Source organism: Rhipicephalus microplus, chromosome X (genome assembly GCF_043290135.1).
Source record: "Rhipicephalus microplus isolate Deutch F79 chromosome X, USDA_Rmic, whole genome shotgun sequence".
NCBI lineage: Eukaryota > Metazoa > Arthropoda > Arachnida > Ixodida > Ixodidae > Rhipicephalus > Rhipicephalus microplus.
In genome coordinates this window covers 127,544,389-127,562,446 of record NC_134710.1, presented here as the reverse complement: position 1 = coordinate 127,562,446, position 18,058 = coordinate 127,544,389, and the positions used below count along the sequence as shown (strand labels likewise).

The 18,058-nt window shown below is 41.9% G+C and overlaps 3 protein-coding genes across 7 annotated transcripts in view; 1 reads left to right on the top strand and 2 right to left on the bottom strand.

Moving 5' to 3' along the window:
• Positions 1-6,131, bottom strand: part of LOC119176427 (zinc finger protein ZFAT) — a 158,199-nt gene extending 152,068 nt beyond the window's left edge. For 2 of the 4 annotated variants that reach the window (XM_037427688.2, XM_075877667.1), the window contains exons 1-4: positions 5,167-5,302; positions 3,425-3,639; positions 1,078-1,239; positions 125-292 (exon numbers count right to left, since the gene is read on the bottom strand). In XM_037427688.2, the coding sequence (XP_037283585.1) occupies positions 125-292; positions 1,078-1,239; positions 3,425-3,596 (502 nt within the window). In that variant the 5' untranslated portion in view covers positions 3,597-3,639; positions 5,167-5,302. Of the gene's footprint in view, positions 1-124; positions 293-1,077; positions 1,240-3,424; positions 3,640-4,985; positions 5,145-5,166; positions 5,303-6,024 lie in introns of those variants that run through there. The other 2 variants (XM_037427690.2, XM_037427689.2) reach the window with 2 other exon arrangements.
• Positions 6,132-7,886: 1,755 nt separating this feature from the next.
• LOC119176426 (cilia- and flagella-associated protein 418) lies at positions 7,887-9,101 on the top strand. 2 transcript variants are annotated; one of them, XM_037427686.2, is made up of 6 exons: positions 7,887-8,124; positions 8,190-8,253; positions 8,348-8,400; positions 8,480-8,545; positions 8,632-8,780; positions 8,865-9,101. In XM_037427686.2, exons 1-6 carry the CDS (start codon positions 8,030-8,032, stop codon positions 8,960-8,962), a joined length of 525 nt encoding a protein of 174 aa, XP_037283583.2. In that variant the 5' UTR covers positions 7,887-8,029; the 3' UTR covers positions 8,963-9,101. The 2 variants fall into 2 exon arrangements, with proteins under 2 accessions (XP_037283583.2, XP_037283584.2); XM_037427687.2 differs by lacking the exon at positions 8,480-8,545.
• Positions 9,102-12,422: 3,321 nt separating this feature from the next.
• The window catches only part of eIF6 (eukaryotic translation initiation factor 6), a 34,007-nt gene continuing 28,371 nt past the window's right edge, over positions 12,423-18,058 (bottom strand). Inside the window, exon 7 of the mRNA XM_037427684.2 lies at positions 12,423-12,583. Within this exon, the coding sequence (XP_037283581.1) occupies positions 12,574-12,583 (10 nt within the window). The 3' untranslated portion in view covers positions 12,423-12,573. The remainder of the gene's footprint in view (positions 12,584-18,058) is intronic.

Below are 18,058 nucleotides of genomic sequence, written 5' to 3'. Positions count from 1 at the left end.
TTCAGGTTTACAAAGCACTAATGTGACCCTTTCATGAAACTTCACTAGCCACAGTAAGGGTAAAACTCCATACATTGAGGACATTTATCATGCACAACCACAACTACAAAAAAAGAAAGCATACCAGTAGAACCCAGTTGCTGCAGTCTGCAATATAACGAAGAAATATCTTTGCAGTCTTTAGAAACATTGGTCTCATGGCATTCATTTATATGATTCACTATCTCCTCTTCACTCAGAGTGAAACACTGGCATAGACTGCAGGCAAAGATGTCACTGACCACACTGTTCTCTGCAAAAAAATACAAAAAACTTCCTTTACATTTGGCAATAAGAAAAAAATACATTCCTAATTAATAACGAAAAGTCAAAGAAAAAAGTGCATTTTCCCTTTAACCAAAGTAGGATCTGTCACTACATATATTTTAGTAAGAAAAAGCAGAGGTGAGCACAGGGGTGACATTCTAGAACTCCCAAATATGAGGTGTTACATAAGAGATGCTCAAGAAACATCAAAATAAGGAAAAAAAGTCAATACACACAAATAGAAACCTGATGTTACTACTTTCTCATAACATTATGAAGTCCAACTAAACAAATCCCACAATATAAAAAAAAAATAACTGCAATGTAAAAAGCTTTCACACTACTATATATAGACAGTATATTATAATACCCAAATACTCAGTCTCTGTACACTATTTTTTAAAAACCGGGTAGTTGTATACAGTTCAACCCCTTTATAAGAGGCATGCTCCGGGCAGCAATTCTTGTCGCTTATATGAGATGTCCCTCATAAGCAGGGTAGCTCGTATGCATTTTCCTATCAACCCGTATTTTACTGTGGCACACCGATGTCTCTTATACTTATTTGCCTCTTTTATCAGTGTCTCTTACAAAGGGGTTCAACTGTACCACAATACGAGTTTCTGTTTAGCATGTTACTTTAGGGAAGGAGTTGAACATACAGTGTCCAGACATACGATTCATTCCAATTTGTCCTTTAGACTGCATTTTACAGATTACTTCACAATGCACAGATGCTCTTCACAATTAACTAAAAGCACATGATCATACCTGTGGCCTCGAATGAGAAACTTTCTGTAACTACGATGGTCTGAGAGTCAGCTGCAGTGCCAGTGACATTGGCAGAGGCCAGGTGACTCACACTGCCTTCAGCAGATTGTTCGGTATCCATGTTCTGCTCAAGTAACATCTCCACGTAAGCAGGTTCAGACACTACCACAGAAACAAGCAAAATAGTGAGGCATACTATCAGTTTGTTGTAGTGCATTTATGAAATTTATTGCAAATGTAGTGCATTTATGAATATTATTGCATACACTGAAGATGGAGAACGGAAACAGACATGGACAAAATGCTTCCACCATGAACCTGTTGTGAAAATAAGTGGCTATGCATGTTGTTAAACTTCCCAAGTTCAACTCAAATAGCGGTTAGATCCAAGCAGTGTCCAAATATGCATGCCAAGAGCAAAGAATTAAAAAAAAGAGCCAGGAAGTGAACCTATAAAACCAATTTACCAATGTGAAAAACATGCTTCTTCATCACCAGGCATTTGAAGTAACACATTAACAGAGAGCTGTTGAATGCATTTAACCCTTTATATCCTTAATCATGAAACCGCCGAGCAAAATAGAAATTGTTTTCATTTCCCTTCTTTAAAGGCCAACTCCGGCAATTTTTCGAGGTCAGTGGATCCCAATGAAATTCACTGGGTGCGAAGTGTTTATGTTTATAAGAAGGAAAAGAAGAGAAAAGTGGGCCCCGTAACTGTCTGCATCAGGGTGCAACACCTCAACAGTAGCTCACGAGGGATGGGGGTGAGGAGGGATTAAAAGAATAGGATTAAAGGTATATAGAGAGAGAAAGATGCGCTAAGCCAGCGAGCAAGGACATATCAAGAGGATAGGAGAGATAGGAAAGATGGAAACACGGTCACAGGAGTCCGAGGACGGAGCACCACTTGTGAGAGCTCTTTTCGGCGTCAGGAGATAGCATAGGGCAAGTCCAGTAGGTCAGAGCTACGCTGTCGTCGAAGGTCGGCATCAGGAGATGACATAGGGCCAGCCCAATCGGCCAGAGCTATGCTGACGTCGTAGATCGCGAGGGCACAACCGGTTGGCATGGAATCCAGCGAGCGAGTGTCTGCACGATTCATGCCAAATTGCAGGCTTGAGAGTTTCGCAGATTCTTTTCAAATAAATTTTTTAGCTTTCCTCAAAACGCTAACATAGCTTGCCAGAATTAACAGCGACATTGTGTATGTGACATTGAGTTTTGCCTGGCGGAAGTGACAAACTAATGTGCCACTGCAGCACTTGCTTGTCTGCTATGAATTGTGCGGGCTTGGCCGGCGCTTCTTTGGTTGAGCGTGCGATTTCCTTTTCCATGTTGGTGGGTGGTGTTGCGTTGTAGTGTTGCGTTGTGAGCCACACATGATTCGCCACATATTCATCATAACAGCGTAAGCATTTTAGCCGATCGCGGCAGAAGGCGTGGACAGGTAGTGCCATCTGGCGGGCATTATGTACAATCAGGCAGGTTCTGGCAGCGTCACACAAATTTTTACGTCACACATAGAAGCACACTCGGTTGGCTTTCGGTATTGCGGTCTTTTGGTAATTAAAATTATTTTCGATTTTTTTTTGCATTTCAGCTATCAGGCACGTGAGAAAAGTGTCTAAGGAACAAAAAAAAAGCACCATTATCCTGACATGGTCAAAAAATCGCCGAAGTTGGCCTTTAAGTAGCACAATTTTATTCCATAGTTAAATTATCTAAAATTCAACTTTAATGCATAATTTTACGTATGTCAAGAATTCTCCATATGCCACAGAAGCAAGGACTTAGCAACAAAAAACATACTTCAGAACTACGTGACATGTTGTGTGCCACTTCTTGAGTATGCACACACCAAATAAACAAAAATATTGAAGATAGAACTTACGTCATCAAGGCGAGAAAAAACGAAGAAATGAGAGTTGTAGCATGCAATTTGCGCTCTCTTCCATGGGCTTCAAAGCAATTAGTTTCAGCTTTAAGTACCTTGGACGAGACTGCTAGATATTTCATGTTGAAAGATACATGCCTCATGAGTATTTGGCAGCCGGCAATAACGGTGGCACGCATTTCGTGACTTACTTGCTCGAAGTTTGTCGGTATATCGCGACATCCGGCAGTAAAGGGTTAATAAGAAATTGTTTTCTTCAGCAGTCAGCAGTTTCATTTCGAAGTTTTCTTACATATAAACACAATGAGGAAACAACATACGGCTCGATCCCTTTCATAACCACACTGCCCCTCTTAACCGGCAAGCACAGACGGCATGCACAAGAGCTGCGCATGACCAGATTATGCTCTTCAACTTGCGCCACTAGACTATAGTGTCAGAGGCACTCACCCTGTGTGTCTGTTGCATGTTGCTGTTGTGAATGGTGGGCTAACTCATCTTCAGAGTGAAAGATGGCAGAGCAGAGGCTACAACCAATGGAGCCCAGGGAGTTTTTGTGGTCCACAAACTTGCCAATATCATGGAAGCCCATGTGGCACACACCGCAGATGAAGACATCCATGGTGCAATTCAGCAATGACTAAAGCATTGTTGAGTTGCCACTTCTTTGCAAGTAGCCAGAGGGCAATGAGGAGCAAAATAGTCATTAAAACATTTGGCATTAGTAAATGTCTATGTAATCGACATACTAGTTGCTACTCAATAAAGATGTCACTAATGTCAGAAGGAGACGACAATTATGCAAGTAATTCTGCCAATTATTTCATTCAAGAAGCGCCAGAGTTCAACGCGGCGCGTTATAGAATGTTATAGCAAATGTGAATCTACACAATTCATGTTAAACTTACAAAGACAATGTATCCTAAACTGATATTAGCAGCTCAAAATGCCTATTCGCATTGTAAGTTAATATTACAAGGCATTTTCAATGTACTTCGCCAAAAAAGATATACAACAACATTCAACAATCATAGACTATAACATAGGCATACCAAGAATGAATGGTAGGTGCACATCACTTAAGTTTGGGAAATTTTGAAGTGTTTAAAATCGACAAATAAGTTTTTGCAGTGTTTTAGTGTGAGCCGATATGAGGCAACGATAAGAGCGCATAGCGTCTTTAGGGCGAAAAGATTATTGCTTTAGCGTAACAAGGCTTTGAACAAGGTTAGTTGGTACACTGTCAAAGCAAAAAAAAAAAAAACGAGTAAAAACGCGCGGGCACACACGTACACACAAAATCCAAACTACGCGTCAAGCTCGTCCGGTCGTTTTCTTCTCATATTTGTGTGTGGGTGTGTGAGTGTTTTACGCTGGTGCTCAGTTCCTAAAGACATTTGGGAGTTTTCGAACATGGGCTCAAAATTTTGTGATCCCAAAAAAATAGCGTCAAGGCCAGTGCACAATTTGGGTTTAGGGTTGGGGACGCAATTTCTCCAATTTGGCGGGTGTCCCAAAGGTTGCCCCAAAAGCTTTGCGTCAGACAAACGTGATGGCACCCACTGAAATGGCATGACCAAGAATTGGATGAGTAAAGCGTCACAGACTCTATTCGAAATCTCTTCGCCCCTTTTTGACCCAAAGCGTGCGCACGCAAAGGGCTTTGGTGCCCCTATTCGAAACTTCCTATTTTTGTTGTGCCATAAGCGCCCTAAAATAAGCTCCAAGTTCGCCAAGAAACACACATGTACTGCGATCTGTTACAGAAAAGAAGTGGTGCATGCTGCAACGCAGTAAAAATACTGAAGAACGTCCTGCAAATGAACTTCGGTGACCACTAAACCGCGAAGATTTGGCAGCTGAGAAATGACCACTCACGTCTACATCCAACAACATGAAGACAACGCTCAGACTCTCTAAACACTGTGTTAAGATATTACATTCCGAAAGTTTGGTTAACAACTAAGCTAAAAATGGATCGCTGACACAAGTGAGGTACAATGCACTATACCTTCCAGAAGTTCCGAAATGATGCCGAATCGTCTGCTCGTAGTTTTAAAGCTATGATCAGCACTGCGTATTTTCGCACACAGGACTTTGGCTCATGCACCACCAAAAAAACATAAATGTAGCTATTGCAATAAGAAGCTGAGAAGCACACCGCAAAATGAGATTTGCACAGCATAACTCACTGCAATAGTAGAAAGTGAAAGACGTCCGCGAAATTCAGCTTATAGCGGCTGTAAACGAATAAGCGGCCATTTTTCAGTCACAGTCTCTCCTCAGTTATTTTCGCCTTCGTCGAAAGCATGACCTACTACACTCCTGACCTGCCCAGAGAGCACCTCTTCCAGCGCCCACGTTCTAGTTCATACCTTCTGCCGCTAGGGCCGTCACCTACGAGCGGCGTGGCGCTAGGCAGCACCTGTTCGCTGACGTCACCTTCACTCTTTGTAGTCAAATTTTAACCAACAAAGCACTCGTAGTGCGAATTTATGATCCACAATTTAGAAATATCCAGAAATAATAATACTAAAAGACATTCAGAATTTTTTTTGCAATAAAATGCACGCGACAACGCATAGGCTGTCCAAAATCATGTAAATCCACGGGTTTCCACGTTTGTCAACCAGTGTGCTATAAATTCTTAAGCGCACTGAACAGCTTACTTGACCAGCAATGTATGGGAAGAAATAGTCACATATATGCCGACAGTTCACCACAGAAAGCAGGCATTCTTATACCAGCGCCTACAAAACAACCGTAAAGAGGCAGACGAACAGGTTATAGGTAGCGCCACCTACGGCGAGCGATTGAACGAGAGCGGGGACACGCGCTCCCATAGGAACCCCGCTATCTGAACAGGTCAGGAGTGTAGTAGGTCATGGTCGAAAGTATCAAACTCGATCGAACTCCGTGTTAAGCTCACTGATACATCGTGCTGAAAACGCGCAAATTTAACTATCACTCAATGACAATACAACTGCTACTTCAGGACGACGTATAGTCGACAGTTGAAAATTTTTAAGCTCATGGACTATTCGACTTACCCGATCTCTGTAGACATTAGGCTTAAACTGTACGGCCCACAACAAGGAGGTTCTATAGAGCCTCTGGAGTGGCAGTCCCAGCCACCGCCAACGGGAGCAAAGGAAGCCGCCGGCGGCCCTATTGCTAGAGGAAAAACAGGGCGGAACTGCCATAGACCGCAATGAAATACGCGCGTTGCGCGCGTTGGTTTGCAGTTATACGATTAAAAAAAAAGAGAGAGAGAGATGGAAACCACTTTTAGGTTACACTGACGAATAAATGCCTCTTCTTGTTTACAAAACAAATTATTTTATGCACCCATTGTCAGCTGCACGCTTTCAGATCAATCTGTTGTCGAGGGATGCTTCGCATATCTAGCTTGCTGGCGCACTATCGCGGTACAAAGGGTTGTAGTATATATTGGGTGTTTTAGGAAATGTGCCTGCAGATATTCAAGATCAAGGTGAACGCGACATACGCTCGTCTCTTTCATATATGTGCTTGTGTGTGTTTTGGCAGATTACCAGAGAATATATATAAAAAAGTTGAAATAATTAAAGCTAAAGTTAGAAAAGAGAGGTAATTAAGTAAACTGGGAGTGACCAGTAATTTTTCTAGAGTTATCGAATTCTAACCAATTTACAGGCGGAACCAAAACCGAGGCACCGATGTCGCGTGCAACTGACGAACTCCAGGAAACGTACCCCAAATGAACCGTTTAAAAGAACGATTGCAGTGGTGTTAACTATGCACAATATTTATCAACTTCCGTTGGCAACGTGTGTTGCCATGGCAAGCGCAGTCTTCAGAGCCTAGAAACGAGGTAGCTTGATGTTTGATATACGCCACTCACTCATTTTGACAACTCCGTCTGTCGGCGTTTTGGTTTCGGTTTCGTTGGCAAGATAGAACGGATTTCAAAAGTGTCTCATCTTGTTTTAGACGCAATTGCTTATTTTTGTGACTACATTCTATTGAATCTACGTCAAGAAGGTAGAAACTAAGAGGTTTTTGCAGATACGCTCGAAAAGCAGGAAAAATCGAAGATGCACTGCCAGGCCGCAGTCTGGTTGTCTGCCCCGTTCTGTCGAAGCAGCATTCTTCGAAGTGAATAGAACAGATGTGGTCACCGTCCGTAGCCCTCTAACTATTTCTTCGAACAGCACGTTCCCAGGCAGAACGCAGCGCACTGTCTTTCAGAAACCTCTAACACGGATAATCACGGCATGGAATTGTTTTGTACGTTTGCGAATTCCTCGATAAACATGCACTAAATTAGATATTCACTCGCCAAAAAAAATATGCATGCACGCCGTCAGTATTGCCTTGTAAGACAACACCAGAAAATTTGGATTTCAAAGGGCATTCAGACGTCCTACTCGTTCAAATGTTTGATACGTGCAGCCATAGGCCACAAGTCCTTCATCCATAAACTTGAAACTCAGGGACAACGTCATGTCAGCGAGCATTTAAAGCCTCAAGTTACCTTACATACAGCTATACGCATGTATTACACGCATGCACACCTTTGATATTGTTTATAGTTTAACAAAATACGCGAAAAAAGAGGCGATCGTCAGCGAACGAAGCAAGAATACTTACACGTGAAAAGTGATCCGAGGCGTCTTTTTAATGCGATTTGTGCAGCCATAAGCGACGCACGAAGTCACCAGGGTTTTGTAAAAATTTTTAACTGCTTTACAAAAGCGTGTCACAGTCTCCAAAGACCACTGCGAGGGCGGAGTTAAGAAGCGCACTTTGTCGTCTGCTTCCGGGTCTTTCCTTTTCCAATATGGCGGTGACCGGCGTCACTTATTGGGGTGCACCTCCACTCCAGAAGACATAGAGTATAGAACCTGCTTGGCCTACAAGCTGCCTACAATAATGAAAACCCATGTGACCGCATGATGTCATGACAACCACAGCGGCTTTGCATATACCAGCGACTGCGGTTCCTGGTTACATAGAATGTATTTTCGTACGTAGAAGAAGGCAGAAACTAAAGTTTACAACTGATTACATGAAATGCTAGTGGAAGACGACATAGATGATCTTCTAGATGATGTCGAAGCGAAGTACTGTGAACACATTCGCCAGCAAGCATCTGCGCCTACAGCTGGGTAACGTACTACATGCAGCTTCTTTCGCTAGATTATGTGCATCACGATAACCTATTGGTTTTCAGAACTTCTTCTGATGACAGCATTGAAGAAGCTATAAATGAAATATGTAGAGTTCCCGGGCTAAACGTATGTACAACAACAGCGTGATCAGTGGTGCATACACCACTGATCACGCTAGGATCTTGTTACATGTAGCTTACCGTGTCGCTTCTCTATACAGATTCCTGAGAGTGATCTCACGGAAAGTAAGCTAAGCGGTCGTAAAACTATCCAGTAAGTAAACTACTTTTTATGCTCTATCGCGCCCAAGGATTATTCGGCTGCGCAATGTGTGTTGTCATTTTGTAATTAGGTGTTTTATAGTCTACCTTGGCGGCACGGGTGTGGTCTTTGGAGTGTCCACGAGTGCATCAAGAAGGTTTTCGCATTTTATAGCCATCGGCATGCGTTTCAATTTGGTGACCAGTGCAGAGCAATAAGCGAGTGTTTCTTAAATTACCGCAGGGCCTGCAGTCATATTCACTGCTGCAAGTGCGACTTCCAAGTTGCTGTATTCGAAGATTATGTCTGGGGCGAGACTGCAGACTACCTGTTCTTCAGGAACATTTTTCCCGACGTAAAGAGGCTTCGCTCAAGGCTTGTCCGGAAACTTGGTAGAGCAACTATCTGCTGATTAAGCTTGATATACCATAGTCTAAAGAAAACCTGCTAATGTGTTCTGTGCTGCTGCTATGCAGGTTGGCGGGCCTATTGCTGTCAGTGCCATTGGCGCTCCGTGGTAGAACTTGAATCCGCGCAACAACGGAGGCTTCCTTGGATGTGCGCTCGCCACTAGCGCAAATCCATGCCACACAATGCAGAAGGATGAAGTCTATAGTTGCACCAGAACAGGGGCCTTCCTATGCAAACTTAGGTGCCCAAGGTTCACTTATTCACGACCCCCCCCCCCCTTTTTTTTTTATGGTGGAATATGAATGCTTCTCATTACTGTTACACTACATCTACGAGCATGTGAGATAATGCCAAGGGTACAATGGAATCATAGCATTGAGGCAGTACATGAATTATATCAAATTGAGGTACATTTTATAAAGTGTCAATTAAGGTACATTTTATGAAGTGTTTATAAAGTGGTACATTTTATAAAGTGTACAAAGTATGCAGCTGTCATCGACTCATTTTTTTTTACTGTTATAACAATTTGATTGTTTAAAAATATAGCCCAGGGGCTACCTGTCAATCCTTGGTAGTTTCTGTGTTGACACTTTTGAAAAAGCCAAACAAAAGACTTGAGTGTCTGATGATGGAATCAAACATCAGCCTACCTGCTCATGCTCTGATCATTAGATCAGCATTGCATGCATAACATGACACAAAAGTATGTGTGTACACACTAATTTCTATAGAGCCAGACGCTAAAGTGAAATTCTCTGAAATTAACCACCCTTATCACAATTAGGGGTGTGTGAATATTCATAAATTTGAAATAAAGAATCAAACAGGTCTATATTAATTTGGTACTCACATCAAATAGTGGATATTCAAAATGCTGAATATTTTCCAAATTATCGACAACGAAGAATACTCGAAGAAACAAGATGTTGGAATAGCAAAGGGCAAAGTCTTGTTTTCATCGTTAAGTTACTCAAATGCATGCAATCACCACGCAGAAATTCCTCGGTTTGAAGAGCCCCTATCCTAGAATGCACATATTAAAGGTCTTGCAGTGTAACTTGCAACATGTGTGGGATGTTTATACAAAGCAGCCACTTTCATCCCTGTGCAGCTAATGAAAACAATGTATTATGCACTCTTTTACTGAAAATGATGCTATGAATATTTAGTATGAGCAGATTCCTGGTAAGAGGGATGACATCACTAGGTAACTATTAATACATCATTCTTACAAAATACGTGTACTACGCTGTGTTCCACACAGCGAAGACACCACCATAATTTCTTAAGCACCATTTGTTAAAGGCTGACTAAGGAATTCAAGCTGGTTCCATTGGTACATCATGAAAAATCATGCATTTATAAAAGCAACAATGAATCAACGTGCTACTTTAGAGAAAAAAAAAAAAAACGACACATGCCAATAGTACGGACTTATGGTAAGAGATATGTGCACTATCAAACCATGTATTCTTAATAGATTCAAAATGATTTGGACTTTGATGTAAGTCCAAAATTCTCTAAAAAACAACTAAAGAGGGTCTTGGTAAATAACATGCTCACAGTCAGGTTATATAATTAAAATACACTGCTTATTATATTGTTTACAAATATGCATTTTTGTTTGTGCATGATGACCTGTCATGCATTTATTTAACAGCGCTTTCATCTTAAATCTTTTTTGTTGTTTATTAATTTGTTGATGTTCAGTACTTTTGTATTGACACATATATTATCATTAAAGAAACATACTTAGCATGTATGCTCTCAATCACAAATTGTTTGCTTGTCTGTGCAAAAGAACCTTTTCTACTTCTGTCAGTACATGTTGCGAAATCTGCACTTATTGAGTTTTTGTTTGTCTTTTCATAGTTTTTTATTGTCCTTCAATTCACGTTCAAGCAACATTTTGTGTGCTGCAAACAATTAACTATATATTCGTTATTTACTATTTTTGTAAAACCAGTACAAAAGCCTTTTGTCAGGTATTGTTACACATTTAGCTTATGTATCTTTCTAGGTGTAATTCAAGAAAACAAAGCTATCTGAATTATAGTTTCGGAAGAGACGTGAACCCTCCAAAACTGGTTCGTTAAATAAGCCCTACAACGCTTTTTCAGCATGGTCAGAAATACTGTTGGTAGTCGAGGTTCCTGAGAACACGGGTCAAACATTGTAGAGCTGCACATGGCCTGAAATTTAAAACTAATTCTCAAAGTCAGCTAAGATTAGTTTAATCTTCTCTTGACAAGTAAGGCTATAAACCCAAATGAGTGCACCATAAATTTCAAGTCCACAGCCGTTGGCTGATTTGAGTCTAATAAGCTGCATATTTACCATGGCCGCAGAAAAATGCCACCATGTGCCTGCACGTGCATTCGTGATCATACTGAAAAGCAAAACAAAGAAATAGAAGTGCTCAAAGTAATGAAGTGTGCTGTTGAATGAATGCATCTTCTCGCACCCTTGTCGTTCCCCTATGCATAGCTTTTAGCGCACTCGCTGGTGTGAAAGGAGAGAGAAAGTAGTTGAAGTGTGCAACTGATCCCAGCCACTTGTACTTGATGGATTCTGAAAATTTTTGCGGCAGTCGATTTGCGAGGCAACAAGCTCTTTTAAAGAAGCCGTTCAATGATTACTCAGAAAAGTATTGCAGGATGTCTTTTAAAAAACAGGTTGGATTAGAAAAAAGCAGCACTGTGTACAGGCACCCCAGCTTGTCCATTTTTCTTCACGTGTCTGTATAGTCTACAACAGTGGCATAGCTTTACTTCCTTTCAATGATTATGATTTGAACAACAGCCTCGAACAACAGCACCTGCAACTGAAACAAATATTCATGTTGGCTGCTGCCAATTTGTACAAAAGAAATGTGGCGTTTCAAGAGCAATTTAATGCATTTCAAATGAGCGCACGTTTTATTGGATAGACAGAGTTTTATCCCTTAATGTATAGTTCATCTATGATGTTAGCAAAGCTCATGTTAGCATGGTTTCTGCCACTCTACGAAATGAATAAAAATCGGGGAAAGGGGGAGCTCAATATTTCGACAAAATTGTTCTAGAGAGGGCACTTTTTTTTTCTTGAAACACAAAAAAAGGTAATTAAAGTTCTTTGTAAGAACATTAGAATGAAAATTTTCAAGAACTACAGATCATCAGGCTAAGGAAGGTATAGGAATGATAATTGTACTGCTTTAACTGTATCATAGTAGTTAAGATATAAATGTGAAGAATTATAGTGTATGAAAAGACAACTTGCCGCCAGCAGAGAGTGAACCTGCATCCTTCGGAGAATGTGCCAGATGCTCTACCGATTGAACTACGGCAGCAGTTTTCCTCACATCCACTTTATCGGATATTGATTTGCATGTAAACTTGGGCGTGTCAGTGAGCACCACTCGTAGCCTTTACGTGCACTGTAAACTAATTGTGCTGCTGCAATTGTACATGCAATGCTCACCAGCGAAGCAAAAAAAAAACATATGAGCAAATTTGGACCTGGGGGACAATTTTGCTAGTACACCTTACAATGAAAAGGTGGCTAACACCTCCCAAATCTGGTACGTCAAGAACAAAGCTCCACTTAATGTTCAGAGCAATGAAAAGCAGGAAACTGAATTCTGTGCAAGCAGTATCTTTTAATGCCTTTCAATGCATGTTCAGTAATTCACGTGTGTTAAAAGAGTTCGATAAAGAAGGGCATGTTTTTTTTTCTCTGTACATGGGACGCTCTTGGATGGACAGCAACCTTGACTCTTCTCCACAGGCATCAAGTCATACTAGAATGACAGAATAAAATAATTACATTAGACATTTATTCCAAACTTAAAGGCAAAGATTCGGACAATATGATTAAGGGCCAAAAAATGCAACAAACACCAACAGACATTCAAAAGTTGAGTGGTATAGTTTAAGCAGCATACAGAGTAGATCATTTATAACGTAACCGCTTATACAGTAAAACCCGTCAATTCTGACTTCACAAGACTGGAGAGAATGTCCGAATTACCCGAGAGTACGAATTATCGCGAGTACGAACAAAACACTTGAAAAATGTCTCCTACAACATCAGACTTATTTCTTAAAAAAAGTTTGTGATCGCGTTTGCTTCACGAACGCAATGTGCTACGAAGTCACAATTTTGCGAAGTTCCTGCAGGTGGCTTAGTCCGCGCACACTGTCCGAGGAAAGCATGCATATATCCTTCAAAAAAGCCAACTCATGCGCAGCCTCCGTCATTGTGTAGCGTGGACGCTCATCAGCATCATTTCCGTCCTTCTCAGTCTATTCCCCTTTGCCGTCAAAGACTTCGGCGTCGATATCTCTGTCGGTCACTGTGCCGGCCACAGCAATATCTCTGTCAATTGCGAAGTAAACGCCAAAGGGCACATCAGCTGGCATGATACTCACATAGCGGCAGTCTTGCTCTTTGCCGGTTTCGTCATCAGCCACCACACCCAATCAGCAGCGTCGTGCACGAAGCCGCTATGCCTAAAGGAGTTTGAGACTACTACTGCAGGCGGTGTTGTTGTTTCATACGTTTTGTCAGCATGTGGATTGCGCTTAGCAGGTTTACTTCGTACTGCTTGCCTGATTCCATGCAGAGCAACATCCGCTTGAGTATCTACCGTCGATAGTGGCTTTTCACGAACTGTATGATTCCCTGGTCCATAAGCTGCAGGGAAGCCATTGTGTTCAGAGGCAGAAATAGCACTTCAATGTTCTCGAGCCTGGACACCTTCGTTGGGACGGTTGGGGCCGAAGGAGATTGAAGGGAAGCTATGCTGGTGTCGCTCGCGCACGCACGAAGTAGACAACACACACACAAAAACGCACGGTGATAAAAAAAGAAATAAAAACTGGCGAGCCTTTCAAAAACACAGCAAACAGTAATACTGCATATGGCACTGATCACATACAGATAAATAATTTAAAGCACACTAGAGGTGCGCAATCCAACTCAACCATCACGCAAACGTGTTCGACATGCAAGAAAAAAAGAAAGGCAAATCCATGAGTTGCCCGTTGCTGATGACAGTAACGACGCACTGCCTTCCATTTTGGTTGTTTAAACCAGCGCGTGTTTTTTGTTTAGAGTGTTTCCGAGATGTACTACCCATGGACAAAGTTTTGAATCTCAGAGGCCGCAATCCGAACCCAAAGTTGTTTAGGTGTGCCATCTATTTGGCGAACAGAATTCGCTGCTGCTTCCCCGTCGCGACTCAACCGCGATCGGGCGTTCGAATTAAAAGAAGCGCAGCCGAATTTGTCTGAATTAATAAGAGTTTTCAGTCGCAGAACAATGTACATTTTTGACGGGACCAGACGCCGTGGCCGAATTGACCGATATTCCAAATTAACGGCGGTCGAATTGACAAGATTTTACTGTATTGCAAAACCGTTTACAATCCCGTCTTTTTCGACTCCCGTTTACCCTCTCATAGAACCCCATGTATATGCATGCCGCTTAGTGAGCAGTTCGCCAAGATAAAAGACCCGTTATAACGCGGTTGCCGGAAAATCTTTGTGACAAACACAGTAGAAAATTCACTCAAAGGAGGGCGCGCGCTGGGGGCACCGCTGGAGAGAGTGACGAGGTCATTACAGAGAGGACACGGAGTGAAAGAACGAAGGGAAGAAAAGGGAAAAATACCCCAGTACGTTGAAAGGGCTCACCGCCTTTGCACCTGCGTCAACGCGTCGCTAGCATGGCTCTGGCCGCATGCAGCTCAACAAGGGATGTGTAATCCCGTCTTTTATCAACGGTAGTTTCCCATTGGGAAAAGCATCGCCGTTATTGAGCTTGCTACAGATATCGCGTTTGCTATCGCTTCCATAAATTTAAAAACATTTACGGTTACATGACGCGAGCCTTTCCCTTTGCTGCCAGTGAGCGGTCTTATGTAAGCTTGGCAAGTTTTTGTCGTTGATCTTGCATATGCGAACTTCGTATCAAGCACGCTGTTCTTGGTTCAGTGCTTGAGTGCTACCTTTTCGACACCGGATCTTTATGTATTAAACTTCCCGCAACAACATACTGAACGCAGGCTAGGCTTAATCGGCGTTAGATGCGTTTTAGTAGGGGTCACGTGCTATCTATAAGTCGCACTTTGCTACAGAACCAATGAAACTCTCTGCGGTGGCTGCACTTGACGGGAAGGGATACACATCGTTAATGAAAACTAGGTTGACACATGTGGTGCTCAAATGATGGTTCGCAATTTGATTAGAATGTCTTGAAATCGGGTGCACGCTCGTGAAATCGAACGATTGGCCTCTTTCAGCGCGTGAAATTTTGAACGTGATTTGACATAGTTTCTGTGCAATGCGCATAATCGAGGCGATCTGAGAAGTAGTCTGAAAATTTCCGCAACGGTGCTTTATTTTGTTAGACACCCCCCCCCCCCCCCACTCTTTTTCGCATTAATTTCGTTGGGAACCTGTATCTTTGAATGTAAATTTTTTTTATACGCTTGTAAAAATTTGTACGCTTGTAAACATCACGCATCGCATGCTTCGATTCTCAGACACGCGAGGCTGCATGCTAAACACGTTTGGCGCAAGTGCGGCCCTTGAAAAAGGCTATTTTGTTTATAGTGCGGTACTGCTTATAGTACGGATATTCGCAACTCCCGCGACGTTATAAGTGGTCTATCTGTACAAGGGTAGCTATTGCACATTGTAAACACAAACACTGCGAAGTTATGCAATTTCCACAAACCAAAATGCACATGGTTGCATTCACATGGTTGCGCGCATACACCAATCATGAAAATGGTATCACTATATGTAGAGTTTAAAAAAGCCACCTTCAAAGTTTGTACTATTCATAAAAATGTATTCCAGTCTGTTCATGCACTTATACCAGATCTTTCACACAGCGTCACTACTCATTCACAAGTGCCTGTCCACCTTTACATCTACGTTCTGATCAATATCAATTGTATTTGGGTTAATCTTAAAAGACTGATCTAGACGGTAGGGATTTATGTGAATGGACAGTGGGAGTGCAAAGATGGGCACAAAAGAGAAGCCAGCACAGCACAAATGCTTGCATTTTCGCTGTTCTGACGTCTCTCTTGTGCCCATGTTTGTACAACCACTGTTTCTTAACATCAATCCATACCAACTGGATCAACTTTCCGTCATTCTACAGGTATCTGGGTACTATTTACATGCTGTAAAACAAAAAGTCAGCACTTTCAATTGAAAAAGAAAAAAGGGAGAGAGAAAGAAAAGAACAGCACCAATTTAGAGATGCCAACTTAATTTTTTAATCTAAATCTGTATCTGAAAAATAAATATTTACAGTTCAAATTAACTTAGCCCACACACATACAGGGGTGCAACAGCCAAAATTAAAAAGAAGCAATTTTTGGAGCAGTAAAATGGTACTTTTGGAGCACAAAAATCCAAATTTGGAGCAGCATGAAAAGGAAGTCTTATATTTAGATAAGAAAATATGTACAAATCATTCAACATGCTCTGATATCGTGCAGTGTGAGTAAGAGCATTGCTATTTCAAAAAAATTAGTATTATGAACCACCACACTAAGCAAATATAAATAACTTCCACATTAGCATTTGCCATGGCTGACTCTGCGAATTAAAATGTGGACCTGGCGAGCTTGAAATTCAGCAATTTGTTGGGGTGGCGAAAAATAAAAACTGGCACACAGTTTTTTAGGGCGCCAAAAATGTCATACACTGCTCCAAATAATTGCCTGCAACTTTTTCAGACGTCGTCTATTCTACTAGTACTGACAAGTATGCACTGTATACACGCATGAGTAGTTGAACAAAATAAGTCTCCCGTCATAAACGCTAATAGTCCCTTCAAAATCAAAACGTGCTTTTCCGCAGGGCACTGATGTACTGCGGCGAAGGTGGATTGAGCAGCCTTCTGCACGAGTCTGAACAAGTCATGATACACGACTATGCCCCGCCCCCTCTTTTTTTTTCTTTTTTCGTGATGAGATTAGGTTTATACACAACTTCATGTCTCGCTTGCAAGGCGCGTTCGACCAGATAAAGTAACAAAGGCGAGTGCTTGTTGCTTCGACAATGGCACCGGATATGGATGACGCAACTTCAATACAGAAAAATGTTTTATGCGTCGTTGCTATGGTAATCAATGTGGTTGCCAGCAACACGGTTTTCGCAGCACGTCGAGTCTGTTCACGCATGGGAAACGCATAATACACTTCCAGCTTCAGTTGCTAACATGCCATAGCCAGGCTTGCAGACTAGGAAGTTCATATTTATAGCAAAGCGTTGGTGGCTACGCAACGCTTTTTTGTCTCAAGTTGTGTCTGCCGATAGGCATCCGCATCGATGTCGCACGGCTTTGTTACTTTATCTGGTCGATCGCGTGTTGAGAGTGCCGTGACCTAATGGGTTTTTCACCATGATTTAGGGTTAGGATCTGCGCACTTGGATTGATTAATTGCGCAAACTCCACTCCAAGCATATAGCCAACGTGGATGCCGTTTCTCGCTGAAATTAGCACAAATGAGAAAACTTCGAGACTGGTCAGGTTTTTTGGCACAGCATGGCGCAATTTTAGCAAATTTCATGGTTTTGGCGCAGCTCAGAGCAAGAATGGGGAATCGTATCAAGTTGGCAGCCGTTGCACCCTTGCACATATGATATCAATCAATAATGCAATAAGGTTTCAGGAGATGGAATCATTACTATATGAAGTTAACATAGGAGTAGAAAGTTTTTAAGAACAACTACTAACGGAAATTTAAAACATTCCCATTTCTTTGCCATTATAAAACTTCTCGACCCTCAAAGCCTAAGGGGAAAAAAAAAGATGCTTGCAAGTCTCAGAGCAACTCAAATAGTTTACTATAATACATTTTCTATGAACCAGCTTTGGTTTCAATTTTATTTCTTTGAAGGTGTACTGGTCATGCTGCAGAAAATGGATGCATGGGACCACAATATATAAGGCACACCACAATGGAGGACCTTACATCAATCTTGATCACTTGGGGTTCCCCAAAGTGCATCTGTACAGGTGTTTGTACAGCCACGAACACGTCGTGTGCACGTGCAGGCCTCTTCTGCACAGGTGACAACAATGGAAGGTGTGCTTGCTTAGCAGATCTGCACGTGATTGATATGTGGGATTTAACGTCTCAAAACCACCAGTATATGATTATGAGAGACGCCGTAGTGGAGGGCTCCGTAAATTTCGACCACCTGGTGTTCTTTAACGTGCAACCAAATCTGAGCACACAGGCCTG

What these genes read in the sequence shown, in the direction of transcription:
- LOC119176426 (XM_037427686.2), top strand. Translation starts at nt 8,030, where the DNA reads ATGCTAGTGGAAGACGACATAGATGATCTTCTAGATGATGTCGAAGCG. An exon ending in GCATCTGCGCCTACAGCTGG is followed by an intron (nt 8,125 to 8,189) that starts GTAACGTACTAC and finishes ATTGGTTTTCAG; the next exon opens with AACTTCTTCTGATGACAGCA. An exon ending in TCCACGAGTGCATCAAGAAG is followed by an intron (nt 8,546 to 8,631) that starts GTTTTCGCATTT and finishes AAATTACCGCAG; the next exon opens with GGCCTGCAGTCATATTCACT.